We start from the raw sequence: 22,858 nt of genomic DNA on the forward strand, positions 1-22,858 counted from the left end.
AAAAAGAAACAAAAATCAAGGCTAGCTCCTCACAACAGGTCAGCTGAAAGTTATTCTGACCCAGTCTGATTCCACATTCAAGGAGAAACTCCAGAATATTCCCTCTAAAACCTACTTGTTTTGAAGCTAGGTCACCCCACTCTATCTTCCTTTGAAAATTGGCAAATAGATTTAATGCATATGCATGTAAATTATGCCAAGGCTGCAAAGCGATTTATTTGAGCCAAAGAAAATGAACACACCTGCTCCATCACGTGCTATAGCAACTCAGAGAATAGTTCCCCCACTAGCCCCTGACCCAACAACCTCAATCTAGTGCAGACTCTTCAAGGAATCAATCATGTACCTTTACATTAGCATGCACCATATTCCATCATGTTTATTGGTCTCTCCAATTCAACTGTGAGTACCACCAAGGCAAGATCTCTCTCTGATTCACCTCTGTACCTCCAGTGCCTGGCTCAAGTGAACACCCAAGGAGAAGATCAATCCTTCTCAAAACAAGGGACTAAAATCACACTAAACATGCAACTAAATGGCAATCATTGGCTTCCTCCCATTTTACAAAACCATCTTTACTAGCTCTCCTGTACTGGGGACACAATCAATATTTCTGAAACATACAGAATCACTAGAGGGAAGCAGTGGAAACCACTTAAGTTAGCACAGGAAGGAGCACATGAAGGGTTTTCAGTTTTCCCACCATGGTCTCCTTTGTCCATTCACCTCCATTTCAACATTGTTGCTTATTAGCATTTTCTCTTTTCCTAATACTCAAATCAATTGTATCTCATCCAAATGTTACATTAGTGTTCTATAGATGTATTTGATACAAAATGGCAGAAACGAAATTTCACTTCATATGGCCTAATAAAATGAAGGGACTAAATTATAAACTGTCATCATCAAATTTTGCTTATTACATCTGTATTACATAGTTTGGGATACCTCTAAATATTTATTTTATGCCTCACTCCCAATCCTATTATAATTTTTACCAACATAATAGTTAAAGTACATTTGCCAGTGATAACAAGGATTGACCAGATTTAAAGAGAGTCAGGGAAATAGATACAATGCTGTTGATAGCTACAGATTCCTAAATGTTCATTGAAGGACAACATCCATTGTTCTGATCCTTCCACTGCATTTGAAAACACAATTGCCCATCACTACTCAACATAGTATATGTTTTATTGGCACTCAGAAATATTACATTAATTACATGTAACCTTCATTTGGGGCCCAAATCATTATGAATCAATTTGATCTTCTACTCTGTTTATGAGACCTGGATTCGTATCTTTAGTGATGATTCAGAAAATCATGTACACTCACAAAGGACAAAATTTGTCCCCATCTAGTTTTTTCAAAGAGCTACACATTCTCCTTCTAGCAGTCTACTTCTTTCTTTCATAACATCTATCACAATCTGGACATGCTTTTGTGATGTGCTAGTTTTGGATAGTCTATAGCTACCACTAAACTGTGAGCTCCCTGAATCCTTAGTGCTACAAATAGTACTGGATTATGGGAGATGCTCAGTAAATAATACATCTGTAAAGATTGAATGGATTAATCAATTAATAGTAAATACTCAACTACAGTACAAGAGAATCACCCAAGTTGGAGGTTCCCTCCTGGTGTCCCCAAATCTATTGAAGGCCATCACCTCTTTCCTTCAGTCTCAATATGATTCACTACCAACCAACCTAAGATTGCAGGCTATGAAAAACTGTCAACAAGACTACTCATTGCCAACATATGAAACACCTCCTCCATGAGAAGGGGAAATCAGAGGTCTTGTGCTTCATTAGATTGCCGTAGGGTAGAAGGTTGAGATAGATAGAGGACCATCCCCTAGTTATTTTGCCTTCACTCTGCATTCAGATTAGAAATCAAATGCTCAGGTACTCACACTAAACTGCAGTTCATATGGATTGAATTTCAACTCAAACTCAAGAGTATTATTTTATTTATAAATATTTTACTAGCATTGTGAAAGAGACACTGAAGGTACTCATATAAAAAGGAATCAATGAAGCTTGCAGAACTTTCCTGGTAGATGGTTTAACATTAGATTTTATGATCACTGAGTGTGAAGTCAGATGGCTCTTCAATGGCATAACACTATATCGTTTTCAGAGGGGCTTCATCATACAGCTCCCTCCTCTCATCCTGTTTCATTTTCTCATAAAAGATAACAGCATTCACAATTATCAGTAATTAATTTTTTGAGGCTCTCTTGGTTTATTTCACCCCTATAAATTTCAGAAAATCTTCTGTGTTTCCTATGTAACCAGAAAGCAACTCTCATTAATTAGTCAAAAAAGGCTATTTGTGCAAAAGAATATCACAGTGACCCCTTTCCTCTGCATAGGTTCAGAAAGTAGGCTATCATCTGAAAGGTGCCCATGAGTCAAAAGATGGCCCCTGGCTAAAGCATCACATAATGCTCATTTCTTCCCTGCAGCTTTTATTCTGTTTCATGCAAACAAGCTGCATTGGGCTTAGGGGACTCTATTTTGTCTCATGCATCATCTATGACATTGTCAGATCAACTCTATGAAAAAAAATCGGGGGAAAGACTATGTACAGGCTCTTTATAAGTCTTCTGTGCGTTTCCATTTTCATATAGAAAATCAGTAATGGCCATTGAAAGGCCCATTTATGCCAGTTTAGGATGAATCTGACATTCTATGGCTGTACATGATGCAGCCTTCTTTTAGGGCTCCTGACAAATGAACAAAAAATCCTAGAGAAGAGAAGGTAAACTGTGCCCCGTGGCGAGCAGAAATCAAGTCAGAAATTGTAGAGGCTGTGCGAGGAAACACCAATGTGCTGCCAAATGCCATTTACACATGGTCTCTAGCATACCTGCGGCCAAAAGTATGAAAGTTTGAAAAGTTTTCAAACCACATAAGGCCCTGATGAAGCCCCTTATAATTCCGGTGTCTGGCTGATGAGGCAATTCTGAGTGTCTGGAAAATCAATGGAGCAAATTGGACAATGAGCCAATGAAAGTGAAGGGACAGGGAGCCCCGTGGTGCCACCGTGACAGTCATTTTTTTTCCTATTGCAATTTTAGGATTTCAAAGAAGGGCCATTTGCCAAGTAGGAAATATTTCAACTCTGGATGGGGAAAGAAATAATCTAGTAATTTCTAACTTGTGAAATAGTGTTCTCCATTTTAGGTGCGCATAAGATCTCTGGTGATATACAGCTGTGCTACAAATGCCCTGGATAAGACGGTGAGACCAAACTAACGGAAAATATTGCAGAAAAAAATCTAGAATAGTGAAATAGAGAGATAAGGCAGAGTCAGCAAATATACCTAGAAAAGGATTTAAAAAAGTGAGAACCTAAAATAAAAGACTTTGGAATCTTTTGATGGAGAATGAGCTCCAGCTGTAATCAAGAATGAGCATTAGAGCAGGGATGTATACGTTTAACTGTGGATCCCCAGCCTATATCCACAATCTCCCTTTCTGCATTTATTTCAAGTGAACCTTGAGTCTTAGGCTCCATTTGCAATCCAGCCACTCTCTCTTCTATGGGACCTTCTGCTCTCAGCTGACCCCAAACCCTCCAAAGCAAAATGTGCTTTACCTATTGTTAAGGGATTTTGCTCACCTTCATTGACAAAGTTCTTTGACAATAATGAATTAAAGTGCTGTGCACAGAAGTAGCACCAAGGATTAAACAGCAGAAGCAAGCCGACAAGTAAGCAACAAAGAGCAGTTAGCCTAGGCAACTGCAAATCAAGGGAACAGACAGGATGCAGTTGACCTGGGTTCTTGTCTCGAGTCTGCTGCTAACTGTGCATACTTAGGTAAGTCATTGTATTGGAGGGCATCTATTTCCTCATCTGCATAACATTATGGCCTCTGAAACTGGAGCCATACAGGAATTCCCTGGGCTGTTTTCCTCACCTTTTTCCATAAGCTCCTTTTCTTCTTATATGTCCAAATCCTGTGATTGGAAATTACATAGTGCTTCCTGAGGTTTCCAAACCATCTTGGAACCTCTTCTCTTTCAGACTCCCTTACCACAAAATCAGGGCCAGCTTTTCTCAGGATTTTTAAGAGATGGCACTCCTCAAATCGAACTGTATTCAGAACATGGTGGAGTGTCAGAATAATAAGCAGAAGAGTGACAGCAAAGAAAGGAGTTCCAAGGGTACTTCAGATGGTGGCAACTTTCTATCTGTTCTGCCTTCTCTGAAGCCACCCTTCCTGCTTCCCTATCTTCTCCCACAATGTCCAGGGCAGCAGAGGTAGGAAGGTGTAGGGAAGTCAGGGAAGGCAAGCTTCCTAACTTTTACCACAATTCCTAATTGAGCCTCAGCAGGGTGCTGCAAAAGATGGCCCAATTATGGCTGGAACCATCCTGAGTGGCCTTCTAAGAGTTAATGTGCTTTTCTTGGCTCTTAACTCACTAGTGGACAACACCTGTGTCATGTCGTTCTGAAGCCAACTTAGAATGCCTTCCTTAATTTTAGTGGTATTTGAATCTTTTTGAAGCTTTCCTCTGGGCAAGCTGAAAAGATAGTGAACTTTCAGATATTCACATTTAAGAAGCTGAGGGTGGTATCTGCTATGTTAAATTGCTGCCCTAGCTGACAGAGGTTAAAACAAGAAGCAATGTTTTAACTTCTTGTGACATTTACAAGAATTGTAAAGCTGGCTTTTGCTGGAAAACTTATACTTAATCTAAGCAATTCTGATTATACTAGAAAATTTCCCTACATATCCACTTTACAAAATTATACAGAATGTTGGAAAGAAGTCTTGGCCCATGTCTCTGAAAACAACTAATTATACCAATTTAGAGCTAGAAAGAACCTTAGGGATCATCTACCTTGAACACTGGTTTTATAGACAAGAAAACAGACACAGAGAGAGGAAGTCATCTGTCCAAGGTCATATAGGTCATTTGTAGTGGTGAAGACTGATATTCACATCTTCTGGCTCCCAGTCCGGGCTTCTTTCCTCTATAGAAGTGGGCAAAGCCAAATGCCACCACCATTACTAACTTTCAATGCTTGTGATTTTCTTTTAATAGGTAATTTGTCTTGAGTAACAAAAATGCTTTGAGTAATTAAATAAAATATTCCTAAGAGGCCCACGGACATTCTATGACAGGGGAGAGGACGAACCTGCCAAATTCTAATGCTGACAAGAACAAGAAAAGTATGGAACAGAAGTCTAATAAGACGGTATATTGAGTTCTGTTTCAGGACTAGTTCAGGGAAGGTGGTCCCAATAAGAGAGTACCCAGAAGCAGCAAAATGAGAATTAGTACCAAATCCACTATGAAATAGAGGAATCCAAAGGGCCCCAGGCAACGTATTAGTGAGGTCTGTACAAAACTGACACAAGCAAAGAGTAAAATTCACCATGATCACTCCCCACCCATCCCATCATCCTCCATCCACTTTGCTTTCTTTTCTTCACAGCACTTATCCCTCTCTAAGATTAGATTGTTAATTTACTTGTATACATGTTTATTTTCAGTTTCCCTCCAACATATGTGCATATACTCCTTAAGAAACACAAGAGCAGTAGGGTGCCTGGGTGATTGTGTTGGTTAAGCGTCCGACTCTTGATCTCAGTTCAGCTCAGGTCTCAAACTCAGGATTGTGTGTTCAAGTAGCACATTGGTTTCCACCCTGGGTGTGGAACCTACTTTAAAAAAAAAGACACACAAAAACAGGGACATTGTCTGTCTTATAGTCCCCAGTGCCTAGACCAGTGCCTAAAACATGTAAGTACTCAGTAGATGCATACTGAATGAATAAATCTGATCAAGGTAAAAGAAGTCAGATTATGGTTGATGCAAACCACAAGAACAGACATCCAAAACTATAAATTCATGTATGGTTTTACTATTCTTACTTTCAGTCACAACAAGAGTAGTATACCAGTGTCTATAACTAATGTAGGTCAAAAAAATAACACCGGTCAATATACACACCATTATTATGAGAGCTCTCATGCTATATGAGTCCCAAAGGCATGAGGTGCTGGTGTAATGAAAGGCAGTGGTGGCATCTACATATCCGTGGCAGGAGTTCTGGGACATTAAAGTAGGTTTTCGGGATTACAAATGCCACAAGGATCTTTGGGAATTAAGAATAATCATGGAGGGCAGCCCGGGCGGCTCAGTGGTTTGGCGCCGCCTTCAGTCCAGGGTGTGATCCCGGGGACCCAGAATCAAGTCCCGCGTCGGGCTCCCTGCATGGAGCCTGCTTCTCCTTCTGCCTGTGTCTCTGCTCTCTCTCTCTCTGAATAAATAAATAAAATCTTAAAAAAAAGAATAATCATGGAGAGGACTTTGAAACTGACAATTGGGACCAAGAACGCTTGGATTTAAGACTTACAAACAAAGGGCCATGCTAAATTTTGGAAGAGGAGGCTGGCATACACTGATGAAGGCAAAGAACTCACCTGATGTCAGAGACCATTACAATTTGGAGGATAACATGGCCTCTGAAGACTCCATAGGGCAGTAACTCAACTGGAGGGATGGGACTTAATTTTGAAAATGGGGTCACCCTTCTTCAAAAGGAATACTGTTCCCTATGCTAAAGTGACAAGCTGGGTCAGCTTGCGATAAGAATCGCTCATTTACAAAGCATTCTCTGACAAAGAATTACAAAGAATACTATATGCATTAACCAGGATTTGTCTATCCCCTTGCTCTAATTAAATTTTAGAGTTAGACATAATCATTCTTACTCTTGCCTGAAACACTGAAAGCCAACTAGAAATGTAAAATCCCAAAGTAATTCAATATTTACTAAATTTAAAAGGAAGTAATCAGTTTCTAATTCGAATTTATGCACATTCTTTTCCCATTTTAGCATTGTCTTATTTCCCTTAAGTTTCTCTTTGGTCATTAAGGTTGTCTGCAAGGTTATAGTCATTGAATAGTTTGTCACATGCTGCAGATATTTCTAGACCAAATTAAATTCTCAATGTACTTGCATACAACTAAAGAAAAATGTATTAGGTACTTAAATGTATTAGGTACTTTATATGTTCTATATTCACAGCCCCATTGGTCCACAGAGAGTATGGCATCTACTAGGTATTTAGTAAATATCTATAGAATGAATCAAAGAAAAAATTTATCTACCCTTTTATGGAATTTTGTTCACATATTCAAAAATCTCAGGCCCACGTGACCCAGCATGTGTGTATGTATCTATGTATGCATGTACTCTCAAAATTCCTACATGCTCATCCTTCAGGTTGAATACATTATTCTTCCTCTTGGCATGTGTGTCTGTGTGACAAAATATTGAAGTAAGATTAACCCTAAAAATTGTCCTTAGAAAGACACTTTTAATTAGCATTTCCCTCAAACATGCCAACCTTCCAGCACCTAAAAATTGAACTCAATCTTCATTAGGGAAGCTGTTCCCTTCTCCCTAGAAAACATATACTTTTAAAGCTTGAGCTCTAATTTATATCTCCAAGTTCATAATTGCAGAAAAGTCACAGTTTACTTGTCATGCTTTCCCTGGAAAACTCATTTTGAACCATTTTCCTAACCAAGGCTACTTTCAAGTCTGCTTAGACTAATGTCCAGCAGTTCTTCCTTGTTTTCAACTGTTAATACTTCTTGAAGCTAGATTCTCCCATCTGTATTCCTGAGGCAGGATGACAAAAGCCAGACTACACTTCAGCCTCCTAGGATATCCTGCCCTGGGGATGCTCAGCAGGCAACTGGAAATTGGAGTTAGCCTGGAGCTCCGGAATGAGTTAAGGATTGGAGAGGTCAATTTGGGGATCATTATTGTAGAGGTGAAAGGTGAAGCTATATGCGGAGATAAAGTTACCCAGAATGAGAACGTAGCAAGAGAAGAGAAGCAGATCAATGACAGGACCTTGGGAATTGCTCCATTTAAACACTTGAGGGGGAGGGAGAGGCTGTGTGTGTGTGTGTGTGTGTGTGTGTGTGCGCACGCACAAAAGAGATCCTAATAAAGGAAACTTAAGAAGCATCCAGAAGAGAGGAGGTGATCCAAGATAAATTATGAATGCTTTGAGCTAGTGAAGATGCGCAAAAATGCCAGAATGTCCAAAGAATTCAAGAAGACTGAGGCCAGAGAAGCCCTTGAATTTTGAAACACAGTGGTCACAAAGAATCCTTAGGAAAGCAGCCTTCGAATGTCATTCTTGCAGATTGTGTGTGCCCACATGCAGATGTGTATAAGTGTATGTGCGTGTACCCCAAACTACCATAAGATTAAATATTAGGTGATGAATAAGACTGTACTGGGTGTGCCAGATAATGGTAGTAATAACCACTACTGCTTACTGATGACTTACAAAGTGCTGGGAACAGTTCCCAGCACTTGATAGGCCTGATCTCAATTTAGTTTTTGCAACAAATATATAAAGTGGCTACATTTTACATGTGAAGAAACTGAAAGCCCACAGAAGTTAAAGAAATTACTCAAGGTCACGGAGCGAGAAAAGTGGTAGCACCAGGATTGGCCTGGAGGATGGAGTGACTCGAAAAGCACTGAAATAACACCTCCACTGTGCTGATGTTAGCTGGGTCCTCTGCATGAGGCGGAAAGAGCTGATATTGGTTGACTGTCTTCCATTGTCAAGTGCTTTGCATAGGACATCTCTTTTCACACATATACTATCAACGCTATGGCTATGTTTAGGGTAACCTTATGAAGGCACATTTTTTAAAAATCCGATTCAGCTTTTTAGAAAAGAAGCTGAAGCCATAGGATTCTAAAACATCCCATTATAATTCAAATGTATTTATTATAATAGCTCCTGATGGTTTGAAAGTAAAAAAAAAAAAGTGTGGCATCACTGATTTGGTGGTTGTTCCTGACATCCAAATTAGTGACAATCCAGCTCATTTGAAAAGTGAAGGCATTTGACAGGTGATCTAAAGGCCTCCTTCAGCCTTGAGTTTCTGTAATTCTCATGGGTGTGTCTAATGACAATAATTTTAAAGATATGGAATATGAAGTAGAATGGGAATGCAGCAGCAGAACTGGCTGGTACATCAGCACCCTTTTATTCCTTAAATTTATAGAGACCTACTGTTAAAATTTTATAAAAATAGTTTTTGGTAGTTCAAACCGTTGATTGCTAACTTAAACAGAAACTTGGAGACTCTAGTACAAAATGATACACTGAAAGTCCAGCCAAATCATTTGCTTATAAGCAACTGCAGACCTTATAATATGGCTGGCTGTAGGAAAAAGAGAGAGAGAGAGAGTGACATTCTGGCAATTAATGTTTTTGTTGTCTATAGAAAAACAAATGAGGTTCTGGTCTGAAACAATTAGTATCACTGTTAATTGTGCATGTGTGTAGCTATAATACAAGGCACTTGGGATGGCTTCCACTGATTGTTCCCTTCTTTCTCTGGATTACAGAATCCATTCAGACAACTAAATAATAGCAAGCATTTATGCAAATTGTTAATTATGAGGCAGGGATCGTCATAATCTTGTATATTTCTCAAACTGCATGTGCAACAGGGATTACCAAATGAATTGTTGCTTTATTATTTTACTAGTGGTTGAAAAATATACTAGCTTTGCAAAGAGTTTTCATATATCATTTAGCCCACCAGCATTAAAAATGGCCCCAGTGACATTTATCAAAGCTGTTTCTTCTCTATCTCCCCATCTGTACCTCTCTTCCTTTCTCACAAACTAAGAGCAGGTATAAATTGCTCTGACAAATAACTTCTGATCAAACTGATGATCAGAAGATTTTTATTATTAAGATCAGATTTTTATTATGGTGATCAGCACCATAATAAAAATAGAGCATGTCAAGATTCACTTTGTTATATAGAAAAACCAGTATAGATACATGGTTCTATAGTGCAGTAAAATTTAAAGCAAAACAAAAACAAAATTCTCAACATTTCCCCCCATTAAAGCAATCCTAGGGATATTAGTCCATATACTATTGACCATTATAGTAAGGGTCATCTATTCTTTTATTTTACAGATGAGGGAATCAATGTTCACAGCAGAGATGGAACTTGCACAGTAGTGGCAGAATCTAATACTCTTGCCACAATGATACATCCAGTTTATAATATTTAAATGCCCTCCCATACTAATATTTTGTGATTAGGGGTCTATGTGTGTCTATACCATTTATCCCAATGAATTGTAATCTGACTACAGAATTACAGACTGAATTTGCTATTCCCAGCTGTCCAATCCATTGAGGCCCTAATGAGAACATGGAAGCCCAGCTACTGAAAGCCAAACTGGGCACTTAAGAAATGGCCCATTTATTGTATTTGAATGAGAATCTGCCCTAGTGGGGGGAATCCTGAGGTTACCACCTTTGTTCCCTCACCTATTTGGCCAGGGAGTATAGGATAGGATTTAGGTGGACAGGAAGAGAAAGCAAAGACAATGGTAAATATCTCTGGTGCCGAGAAGCCTATAATAGTCCAAATACAGTACTGGTGAGCATCATGATCTTAGAAAACCATGTGCCAAGCAACTAGCACACACATTTACAGAATAGCTAATGCCTCTCACTAGGGCTCTTTAGCACTAGGAGCAATACAAGGGTACAGCAAAGGTGCTGTCCTGGATCATTCTTGATACCCCCTCTGCCCCCACAGTTAGGAACTTTCCTGTGTTTGGTTAGATTTGCTCTGCCACAGAATTCCTGTCATAAAGGCCCCTCACCTATAAGATTATTCTACCTTGCAAGTTGATATATTTGCACACTTTAAAAGCCCTGATATTTCCAAATAATTTATTTTCCTTCAATGAAATGCTGACCTAGTTGTTCCCCTAAACCACCAACCAGCCTAGCGACAGGCAGGAGTGCCTGAAGCACTGTGAAAAACATTGTGTTGATGGTGGGGTGTTCTCTACAAAACCCTCTACTGTGTCATCCTATTTCAGCAAAAAAGAAAAAGGAGCTAATGACCAACTGCCCAACTGTCTGGGGTGCTGGCCCTGGACATTCATCCCACTTCTGTACTCAGTCAGCATTACAGACCTGAGACTACATGCCTGGGTATTTTCAGCTATTTTAAACTTAAAAAAAAAAGCCCAGGAAAGAAGTTGTCCAAGCCAAAATCTAACTATTCATTGTACTGAAATCAAACCAATAGGCAACTGTAGAATCTGTTTATTTTAGCTTACATTGGTTCAGTTGAACTAAAAATACATTGTCACTTACCTTGCTGCATCTAGAATCTGAAAAATCCTCCACCTGTTAAAGGAATAGTAAAACCAGGTGCTAACAAGAGCTTGGTAAGAAAGGAGCTAAAATAATAAAAGTTTTCCATTTTGCTTTGCTAGCGTATATTTTTCCAGCACCCCAAACTACAAGGGAACAACTCACGAACAGCTCCTCCACTTTGCTCCCTAGTCACTCCTCTCAAGGAGTGGGGGATTTTGAATCAGAGGGCTCAGGTAGGCAAGGCAGTGTGAGAGACAGACCTCTGGAGGGTTATGGGTTGATACTGATAGATCTACCACTAGGTCATGCTTGTTCCTTGCCCCTTCACTAAAGTGATCACAATCTAAGCAAAACACAAAAGTCAATAGACTGAAAACCAAACCAAACCAAATGCTATGGTCTCACTAAAATGGAAACACTTGATTGAAAAGACCTAGGAGGAATTTACAGGATTTTAAAAGATATTATCAGTGACATATGAAACACAATAGCAAAAGGAAAAGAATGATTAGACTTTGCTGACTAATGTTCTTCAAAATGATGAAAACTCAAAGTGCACAAAGTGATACATAAATCATTACTCTAGTCCCTTCCACCCAAACGCAAGACATCCACCAAAGTAAGCAATGTTTCTCCATGAATAAGAAAAGGCTTAGCTGCTTTCTTAATATATGTCTTAGGAGTCACAAAATATTAATTCTATTACATGAATTTCTTATATTAGCAGGGCCTGGAAATTTGTACACAGGTCAGTTGCTATTTTGAGGGTTCAAGTGGACTCAAATTAGCTTTTCATTGTGTATTAAGCCAGAACGGATATTACAATGTAATAACACATCTGTGCCCAAAGCAAGTAATACAGCCTGTACATTATCTTGAGACAAGTGCTTGTGCACATCGGATATGTCTGGATGCTTTAGAAGTGAGTTAAGAGAGACTTTTGATCGCATAACCAGGAGCAGAACCTTTGCCTCATCATTTAAGAAGCAGTGTAAGATTCTTATCATCAGTTCCTGGCTAAGCCCCCCTTCCCTGGTTCTATGAGTTGTTAAGAGTATGGAATAAGTTAATGTTACAAGAAACAAAGTGATGTACTTGGTGAGCTTGACAAAAGCTCTGTTAGACAAAATACCCTCATGGCTGACTTACCAACCAGGGCCCAATGTGCTCCTCTTCCATTCCAGCCACAAGAAACAAGTAATCTAGAGTGTTCTGACCTACCCCATGCCTTAGTTTCCCCACACAGTGAAGAGAGGCTATGCACTCAGCCTCATGAACAAAAAATAATACAACTTTGTGTGAAAAATAAAAAAAAAAGCCCAACAACCAAGAAACATAAAGCTATATGTTGGTTCTTAGTACTAGAAAATTCCAAATATTTAGCATGTTCCAGAACCAAAATTTTCATTCTGCTGCACTAATAGAAATCCTCAAATAATAGAAGAATTTACATAATTGATTTATATGGGGACGGGACCAAATTTAACTCTAATCAGGGGAACTATTATCTCTTGAGATTTTTAAAAGATTTCTTTGTAAACTTCTTAACCTAGGGAAGTCTGCCTGATGATTGTACTGAGGAAACTTATGGGAGTTCATTGCCTTACCTGGGAATCCAGGTTGCCAGAAGTGAATGAATATTCAGTGGTGATCCAGGAATCAAATCCATCAATCAAATCCATCAATCAAAAGGATGGGCAGTCATCAGAAGTGAATCAAAGGCCATGGAAAGAAAAGTTAAAAAAAAAAAAAGGAAAGACATACCAATTAGAAAAAAATGAATTAACTTTATGAACCAATTTTACTCATCGTGCAAACACACACTCTCTTTGGGAAGGTCCTTAAATTGATTATTTTAAAAAGGCTCTTAAAAAAAAGATTTATTTTAGAGAGAGAGAGAGAGAGCAGAGAGTATGAGTAGGGGGAAGGGGGAGGGGGAGACTGCAAGAGAGACTCTTAAGCAGACTCCGCAGTGAGTGTAGAGCCCAGAGACACAGGGCTCAATCCTAGGAACCTGAGAGCATGACCTGGGAGTCAAAATCAAGAGTCAGATGCTTAACTAATTGAGCCACTCAGATGCCTCTAAAAGGGTTCTTTAATAAAAAGAAAAGGGTAATTGTATAATGTGACAGAGATGCTAGATATCATGACAATAGCAATCATATTACAATATATAAATACATTAAGTTAACACGTGTACACCTCAAATTTATGCGAGGTTATATGTCAAATATATTTACCAAAAAATCACCCCACAAAACACTTGGTATTTCCTATGTGCCAGACAATAAATATCGAGGTTGCAGCAGTGAATAGAACGACACAAATCCCTGCCTTCAGGAAAGTTACAATCCCATGGAAGATTTTTTTAAGCCGTCTTTGTGGAAAAGACCTCCACAGAAATATACTGTATGTTATTAGCCTTAGAGTTTATTTTATTTTTGTCTTTATTTATGTACAGAGAACATATCCAATGGCATCAGATTCAACAACTGTATTAGAAAGAATTCTCTTTTTGATTGGAAGAGCTGTCGTTACTAGCATTCACGAATTCTCCTTGTGGAAAGCCCCCCTAAAGGCTGTAAGACAGACTTCCTTTCAGCTGGGCCATTTGCTGTCCACAGAACTCCACGTGCTTGCACTTTGCAAGGCTGTAAAAACAAGAAGTCTCTAAATGGCAGCTTTGTAATACTGCAGTGTCATAGAGTTTTTCTCACTGGAGGCTATAGTGTTCTCTCACAGCTAGCCTGGGTGACACTCTGAGATCGGATTCATCATGCCTCAGCAGGTCACATCCTGGGAAAGCAGCAGCAGTTGGTGAACAAAAGGAGCTTTTTGGTGGTTATCATGCCCATGACCCAGACACTGGGAAGAGAAGAAGCAATAGAGGGATGCCTGGGTGGCTCAGCGGTTGAGCATCTGCCTTTGGCTCAGAGCATGATCCCAGAGTCCTGGAATCGAGTCCCACATCGGGCTCCCCACAGGGAGTCTGCTTCTCCCTCTGCCTGTGTCTCTGTCTCTCTCTCTCATGAATAAATAAATAAATAAATATATTTTTAAAAGAAGCAATAGACTGTAACCATCCTCTTGGCTGGGGTTTGAGAAGACTCGAGTAAATATTCCTCAAGTGACAGCTACTTCCTAAATGTCCAATTAGCAGGGAAAGAAAAAGATGAAAATGGAGGGAATAAATATATATCATTGGAAAAATGGGAACTGGGGGAGACAAGGGACCCCAGAAACCCAGATGGTGATTCATGCTAACTAGAAACCTCCAATGATAACACCAACCCCCTGGGATTTATATCTTCAGGGTAGGTGTCTAGGGCTTCAGAAATCTAGAAAAAAAAAAAAGCTATCTATTCACTGTGATATTAAGGATCCAAATTGATACCTGGAAAAAATGGAATGCTGCAAAAATCTGAAAGCCCAGGCCAGAAAATTAATTAGGATCCCTGGTTTCTAAATCCTGGTTTTACCAATGACTCATTTGATCATGGGCAAAGTGTCTTCTGTAATTCTCTAATAGTTTTGCCTTTTATTTTGGTGCCAAGCTAGTTAATAGTATAGCAATCTCTAGTCACTTTCTCAGTACAACGTGCCATTAGGAGTTCAGACAGCCCAGAGCCCAGCATTCTGAGCTGATGCTTAAATGAAAATATGGCCAAAACAATAATAGCCGGGCTGAAATGCAGCTGATCATCATTCTGTCTAGGGAAACAGCTTTGTTTACGTGAAATATAGAATGGCTGCTTCTTTAGGATGGAAAAGTTATACAAGGAAACTTAATTGAAGATGTAATTGATGCACAATTGACCCCCCCCCCCATTTCTCTTTCTGCTCATCTGCCAGAAGCTTGGGTTGTTGGTGATTGCTGTCAATCAGCAGAAAGATCCACACTCTCAGATAAAGGCGACACAGATGCTCAGATTTTGCAAAGAGTGGTTTGGAAAACAACAACAACAACCATACCGACATTGTCTTGGTCTGTGGCAGATAATCTGTGGCAGATAATACACTCTGTGGGAACCAATTACCCATCACTGTTCCAGAGCTGCCGAGCAAATGACCCATTCACCCTCTCTAGTTTCTAACACTGGATTGGTTTTCTCCCCCTCTCACCAACTCCCACATCCCGAGTTGCTGTGCCCTTGTTTTGCCACCTTCTCCCAATGTAGAATGACCCTCTGCCTTCATCCCAGTGTGATCTAGTATACTGTGGCTCAGTTACCTACCACCTCCTTTTGTGCCTCAGGCCACGCCCTCATTTGGTCTTTGAAGGCCAGATACAGTATATATCCTAGTGAAAAAAAAAAGCTTATTTGGCATGCTAAATTGGGTCCCCTAAATGGGAAGGAGTCCCATGCTCACCCTTGGGGGTAGGAGGGTAGAAGTAGAAAAGCCAGGGGAAAGGCCTGAATGCTTCTTAAGGCCCTAGGCAAGAAAGCTAGTTGTCTTCTTTCCTTGGATTAAAATGCTTGGCCTCGGCCTTTTGCTTACACACAAGCCTGAGAGGTGGTGTGGGGCCATGGAATAAGCCCAGGGGGCACACGGACTGGGTTCTAGTCTGGGCTCTTTCATTTACTGACTGCATGACACTGCTAAAGTACCCTAAGCTCTCAGCCTTGACGCCTTCATGTACGAAATGGGGACAAGTATAGTGCCCCCACCAGTAACTACATTCAATCTACTGAACAACTGAACAACCAATATAGCACTGGCCAATCAGAGCAGAAAGCACCTGAAAACATCTGTGTATAAAGGCACATGTAAGAATTAGAAGAGATCATGGATGGAAAATTCTATAGCAGAGAATTCTATAGCAGAGCACAGGATCCAGAGACCAGACTCAAAAACTTTTTTAAAAAGATTTTTATTTATTTATTTGAAAGACAGAGAGAGAGAGAGAGAGAGCATGAGTGAGGAGAGAGGGAGAGAGAGAAGCAGGCTCCTTGCTGAGCAGAGAGCCCAACATGGGTCTCCATCCCAGGACCCTGAGATCATGACCTGAGCCAAAGGCAGACACCTAACTGACTGAGCCACCCAATTACTTTTATGCATGATTATGTTTATCTAGGGAAGAGACAAGTAAGGAAATTGTCCAGAAGTACAGTGAGTCTATGGAAGGCCAGTGTCTGGGATCACAGCCCCCTGTCACTGAGCCATCTTGTTACCTTGGGAACAGAACCTGCTATTCAAAGCCCGTGCTCCAGGACACCTACATATAAAAGGCCATCTGGAAAATAACCACAGTTATTGACGGGGGGTGGGGGGGGGTGGGGGTTGGGGTATTGTGTGTATTCCCCAACATCTTCCTCTGGAGGGCTTCTACTAAGTGCACCAGAAACTATACATATTCCAAGAGAAGGAGCTCTCCTGGTCTGCCTAAGGATACTGGAATCCCAAACATCTTTTCCAACTTTTATTTTAGGAGTATTTGTTTTACCCCTGAAAGTCAGCCTTTGGCACAACCATGAGGTTTCCCGAGTTTGTCTTGACTGCTCCTTCCACAGTGTTCCCTCCGCCCAAGATTTCAAAGCTGGCTTCCAGATTCATTTTCCTAATTTCTCTGCCAGTTGACAAGGATTTCAATCCTATCCTTGCCTTTGGGCAACAGTATTAAGACTACAGAGTCTTCCAGACCCACGGAAATGACCTTCTAATGGTTCAGTCCTATGACATTTAGAAAGGATACATTTCTTTTAAATTTATTTACTTACTTGAGAGAGAGAGAGAGAGAGAGAGAGAGAGAGAGAGAGAATGCAGTAAGGAGGGGCAGAGGGAGAGGAAGAGAGAACCCCAAGCTGACTCCACACTGAATGTGACACGGGGCTGGATCCCATGACCCTAAGATCACAACCCAAACCAAAACGAAAAGCCATATGCTCAACCACCTGAGCCACCCAGACACTCCAAGAGGACACATTTTTGATAAGGATTTGTCCCTTCCATCTATACCACCCAAGTACAATACATACAATATACAATATATGACTCAGAGCTGTCTTAGCTGTATCAGAAACCCTTTGGGTAATAGCTGCTGGTTTCTTATTCCATGCAATCAATGTGGGTGGGAAAAGATACATGCAGCACAAGGTAACAGAAAGATGCCTGGAATGAAAGTCAAAAGGCTGTCCTCATGACAACTCTGCTGTGTGACCCTGGGCAAGGCCATCCTCCCATGGTGTAGATGGCTCTCCATTTCCCTAGCTGCACAGGGAAGGAGTTGGACTAAGTGCTTTCCCAAAGGCCTCTGTTTATTATAACATTTTAAGACTTTCTAAGGAATTTGACTCAGTTAGGAACATTCCTATTAAGTATAGCCTGAGTTCTTAAAAAAGGAGGCACAGAGAGAAATACTCTTGAGTTATTCTGAGAAACCTTGGGACCAAAGGCAATGGACAACTTTGTCTTCAGTGTCCCATTCTTCCCATTCCTCATCAGACCTCCCATTGGCTCCTCAGAAAAGTGCACAAGGGCACGCCAGAGAGATTCTTCCCAGTGCCCAGTGTGCAAGGCAGGAGTCACCTAACTTGGGTGCAATATGACAGTTTCGGGGAGTGGCGCTGAAGATGGCTTAAATGTGGTAACAGAGGTTATGTTTGGACTGGGCAGTAAGCCTAAAAAAAGTAACCAACATGGGCATATGAGCCATCTGGGCTGGCAAATCCTTTGAGTACCATCTGTACTGAGAGCATGGATCACCTTCTATCCCACGGTTAGATCTCAAGTGGCTGATAAATGATATTGACAAGTCTTTAGGCGATCCTCAGCCACATACTCTGAGCCACTCAGAGAGGTCTTTGGGTGATCTTTTTGGGACCACTGGTATCACAGGGGCAGGGACTTGCTGCAGATCACAGAACACACTGGTGGCAGAGCCAGGGGCAGGACCCAAGCCTAAGGGGTCCTTTCCCTGGGAGCACACTACCCACCCTGCGTCAGCCAGAGAACTACTGCCTGGGGGCAGCCAGCAAGCCAGCATCAGTACCTCCAAACACAACCACACAATACTTCAGCACAACCCAAAGAGCAATGGCTGCAAAAGACCAGGAAATCAACCATAAAACCCCTCAAGGATGTTAAATTCTTCTCTTGCCGTAGCTGTTAAATTGTTAACACATTTTCCTAAGCTGCTGTTCTGTTTTCTGCCTAAAGGCACTTTTACCACATCACGTGGTGACAATCAGTGATTCTTATGTTCTTTTCATTTGATAAATAATGCCTAATACCTGGATCCTGTATTGCCAAAAAAAAAACCAAAAACCAAAACAAAACAAAACAAAACAAAACAAAAAACAAAAAACCCGCCACCGCCAACTGCATTTGGGAGACAAAGGGGATCTGATGAGGAAGATTGCTAAAACAAGGCTTTTCAAAAAGAGTGTTTTCTTGCCTGTTGGTGAGCTGGTCAGTCCTAGGTTAGGATGCTTTCTCCAGGCGATTTGTCTCTTGTCTGCAGCTCCTTACTGAAATGGTCCCCTCTCCCCCACTTACGCCCACTGGTTTGTAGTGAAAATTCTCCCATTTTGGCATCATAAGAGTGCCCTCTAGTGATGATCTAATTAAGAATCTGGAGATGGAGGGATTCCTGTTTGGGTGGGAAATAGATTTAACTAAATTTGTCCTTGGTTGTGTCAAGATATATTCTTTCTGAAAGACTCTCTAAAGCTCATACTTAATAATTTAGTATTGCAAAAAGCAGTGAAAGGAGTATTTTGCCATTGAACAAACAAAGCAAAATATTCCCCCACCCGCTCCCATAAAAGAAAATCTGGCTTGTTCTCCCTCCTGAAAAGTATTCTTGCTCATGATATGGGGATGCCATCTGAATTATAAAATAAGGTACACAGACACAGGCCGACTCCATCAATTGAAAATTGACAGCAATTTTCCATTGTGTTTTAGAGTTCCCCAGATGCAAACACCTGCCTTTGTACGGAAGGTTCCAGCAATGTATTTCCTCAATTTGATCATATATATGCTTTTTCTTTGAAGGAAGGCTAGACCGGTAAGAAACCTTAGAAATTCTGGGGGGGGGGGGGATAACGGGGCTTACTTTCTCTTAATAAGGGCCTAAAAAAGTTTCACTTCTAATATAAATATATGTGTTGCTCGTTTAATCTCATTTTGTTTCCATTTTTCAGATTTTGGGGTCTAGAAGGTCCACAATGAATGCTAGTTCAGCACTAGTTCAAATCGGCAGGGAAGACTTCCATAATATCTTTTACATTCAGCTCTGTAAGGGGCTACTGCTCTATTGAACCCCATGTATTTTATGCTAACACAGACGAAGGATGGCAAGCTGCCAACATGAGATATAACTGCTTTGTTCACATTGTGACAGCATGAAAAAGTCCCTAACAAGGAATGATTTAGCAAGTGCTAAACTAAGGATCGAGGTCATTCTCCAGAAATATTCAACCAAGTCACTAACGGGATCAGAGAGTAGAGACATGTGGAATGGTATATTCTGGATCATTCTGGACCCAAATATCACCCACTCTTGGCAAGGAGCTTCCATCTCTGCTGAAGTTAAAGTATGGCAGAAACCACTGGATTTGGCCTGAAACTTCCCTCAAGCCAGCCCCAAACAGAGAGTGAAGTAGCAGGGTAGAGAGGTGATGTGCTAGAGTACAGGGGTGCACAGGCTCTGGAGTCAATAGAATTGTCTTTATACCCCAGTTCCTCCACTTCTCTTTGGTCACTTCCAACCTGTCAGTTTCATTTTTCTCAAAAAAACCTGTGATCTCCAATAACACCTCATAGAGGGCACAAATCAGGTGCTCGATTCAACCTGCTAAATGTAATATAACCAACAATTTTGATGAAAACTGCCTCTTGTTATCCAGATATTCCCAAAGATCTAAGTGTGTGGGGTCTAGCAAACTAAACATCTGTATAATGGACTTCACTGTTAAAAATCAGTGCTAAGTAAGTGAAATAAGTCAGAGAAAGACAAATACCATATGATTTTACTTATATATGGAATTTAAGAAACAAAACAAATGAGCTAAGGGAGAGATAAAGAGACAAAGCAAGGAACAGACTCTTAACTTTAGAGAACACACTGAGGTCACCAGAGGGGAGGGTGGTGAGGGATGGGGGAAATAAGGGATGGGGGTAAGGTGGGCACTTGTCCAGGTGAGCACAGGGTGTTGGATGAAAGTGCTGGATCACTATATTGTACACCCGAAACTAATGTAACACTGTATACTAACTCACTAGAAAAAAAATTTTAAAATTTAAAATAAATAAAAATAGAAAGTAAGCATAGCTCTTAACCTATTAATGGATGTGCTGCTTTTTGAAAAATCGTGAGCCGCTCAACATTTTCCTGGGCTGTGGACATCTTTCAAGGCAAAGACACAGAACCATTGTTAGGGCAAAACCTTTGTTTTCAAGAGGACATGGATCTCTTTTTATTACAGGATTCTTAGTTTCAGGTCTTGCCTGAAGTGTCAAAACCAGGTACCAAAAAGACCCTGTGTGCTTCTGCCCCAAAAGAATACAAAATATAGAGAAGTTTGCCAATTGTCAGGAGTACACAGGGTATCTTTTCTAGAATTATTTAAGTGGCAAACTATAAAAATCATACTATTAGCCAGTGTTTAATGAGTGCTTTCTACACACCAGATGCCATGCACTTGACAGGAAGTATTTCACTTTATGCTGAACAAAAATCTATACTTATTGCGTAGATAATGGGGCCTCCAAGGTGCTCACCCAACTAATAACTCACATCCAGAGTTGGAGGATGCCAGAACTCAAGCTCATTAGCCACTAAAATGGGCTGTACCTGTGAAGTAGGCATCCTTATTCTCATCTTACAGGTAAATCAGGTGAGGCCTAGAGAATGACCTGCTTGGGGTCAGTAGCTAGTAAGTGAAGGTGCAGAGGTAGGAATCCCCAATATGCCCTGATTGCATCTTACACCTTCCGTAAGGTGCTGATGATGGGAAGGTGACTGTATATAAGCTGTCTGTGCGAGCTGGGTGGCACTCCAGTTCCTGTACAAGCCTGTAAACTGCCCTGAAGTGATTCCTTGCATGCCTCTTTTTAAGCTTCTTGTGGGACCGTTTTTCATTTTGAATTCCAGGATAAACTTGCAGGCTATAAGTGCCAAGTACTTGAATCCACGAGGAAGAGAGGTCATAGCTCATTTGAAGATGAAACCCTGGTGTAAGTCTTCACAGTGGCTAGGCCGCTCCCCTCAGACATAAATCAGGTGGTGCTGGTGGGCTAGGAGCCCACAGGGAAAAGGAAGTTGGCAGGCAGAAGTGAGTGCTATTTCTTGCCCTTATACTTGTATTTTTTTTTCTATAAGAAAATGTGATTAAATTTGATGTAGATAGAATCCAGAAAGTCCAAGGTGACCAAGGGAGGGAAAACCCAGGAAGAGACTACACTACATGCCTCATTCCAAGAAAGCCCATGTAATTATGGTGGGAAGAGGAAAGTTGTTGCCCTGAGAAAGAATCATGCTCACTGGATGATGGACTCCATCCTCGGGCATAGTGAGGCTGTTCACAATTTGACCTTGACATAGCTGAAAAACCTGTCAAAGTTGGAAGGTACTCTTAGAGAACATCAAACCCAACCTCTGCATTTTATAGGCCCTGAGAGAGAAAGGACTTATTCAAGGTCACACAGTTCATACTGCCACGGTGCTGCTGCTCCCCTAGGACATATAACAGATGGCTGTGGGTGGCTCGAGGGAAGGGAGTAAAGAAGCCAGTTGGGAACCAGCAGCAGAAGATCCAAGCATGAGGACTGGGCTTTTTGTTTAAAGGGAACAATAATCTTGCAAGATGCTCTTTCCTATCTCCTTGTACAGGTGAGGAAACTGAACCTTAGAGACAGGAAGCCACCTGCTGAAGGTCCTGTAGCTATTTAGACAATGGGACTTGGCTGATCTGACTCCAAAGCCTCAGTGCTTTTCACCCTATGTTTTGGCTTCCTGCTTTCTCTGTGGCCATATGCCAAAGAGAAAGGAGGTCCCTTTAAGTCCCAAGTGAGTTGCGATGTGCTCATTTTTTTGCAACTGTAAGTGAAGTGAGGTGGGTTCACATCTGCAAACTGACATCCAACAAAACTTTGTCCAGTGCCTCGTTCTTGGCTTCCCAGGAGGACCTCTGGACTGTCCTTGGCTTGGCCTTGGGACCCAAGACACACAGGGAGCCATCAGAATAACCTCTCAATTTCCTCATTAACACTGGCAGTTTTGTAACCTCCAACTCCCCCAAACACAAGAACTGGTGATACCACCTCAGGCCACTGAGGCTCCCTGCCTGGGATCTAAGGAGCCATTGACCATGGCGCCCAAGCTGTCAGCTAAGTGGGATCATGCTTTGGGAGTTTCTTGTGCCAAAGGGCAAGGGAGACAGTGAACTCTGAATGTAGCACTAGGCCTCGCTCATCTCCATACACAACTCCTCTTAGCCCCACTATGGGAGCCCTGTAGTAGCAGACTGGTGTCTCTTCCTTCCAAAAGCTGATAGGCACTGAAGTAGTAGGGGTAGTCCCCAGGAGTAAGAAGAAGAATCTGGAACTACTTATTTGAAGCAGGACTTGCTGAATTGTTAATCACCCAAAGGCACATCATTAGGCTGCTTGCTCATTCCTCCTGATCAAAACGGGGGTGAGGA

At 41.0% G+C, this 22,858-nt stretch overlaps 1 protein-coding gene across 2 annotated transcripts in view; it reads right to left on the reverse strand.

Moving 5' to 3' along the window:
* HS6ST2 (heparan sulfate 6-O-sulfotransferase 2) overlaps positions 1-22,858 on the reverse strand; it is a 289,661-nt gene that overhangs the window by 72,505 nt on the left and 194,298 nt on the right. The window contains exon 3 of one of the 2 annotated variants that reach the window (XM_041740070.1): positions 11,208-11,240. The exons of the other annotated variant lie outside the window; for it this stretch is intronic. Within the exon in view, the coding sequence (XP_041596004.1) occupies positions 11,208-11,240 (33 nt within the window). The remainder of the gene's footprint in view (positions 1-11,207; positions 11,241-22,858) is intronic. 2 annotated transcript variants of the gene reach the window in all.

Source organism: Vulpes lagopus, chromosome X (assembly GCF_018345385.1).
Source record: "Vulpes lagopus strain Blue_001 chromosome X, ASM1834538v1, whole genome shotgun sequence".
Lineage (NCBI taxonomy): Eukaryota > Metazoa > Chordata > Mammalia > Carnivora > Canidae > Vulpes > Vulpes lagopus.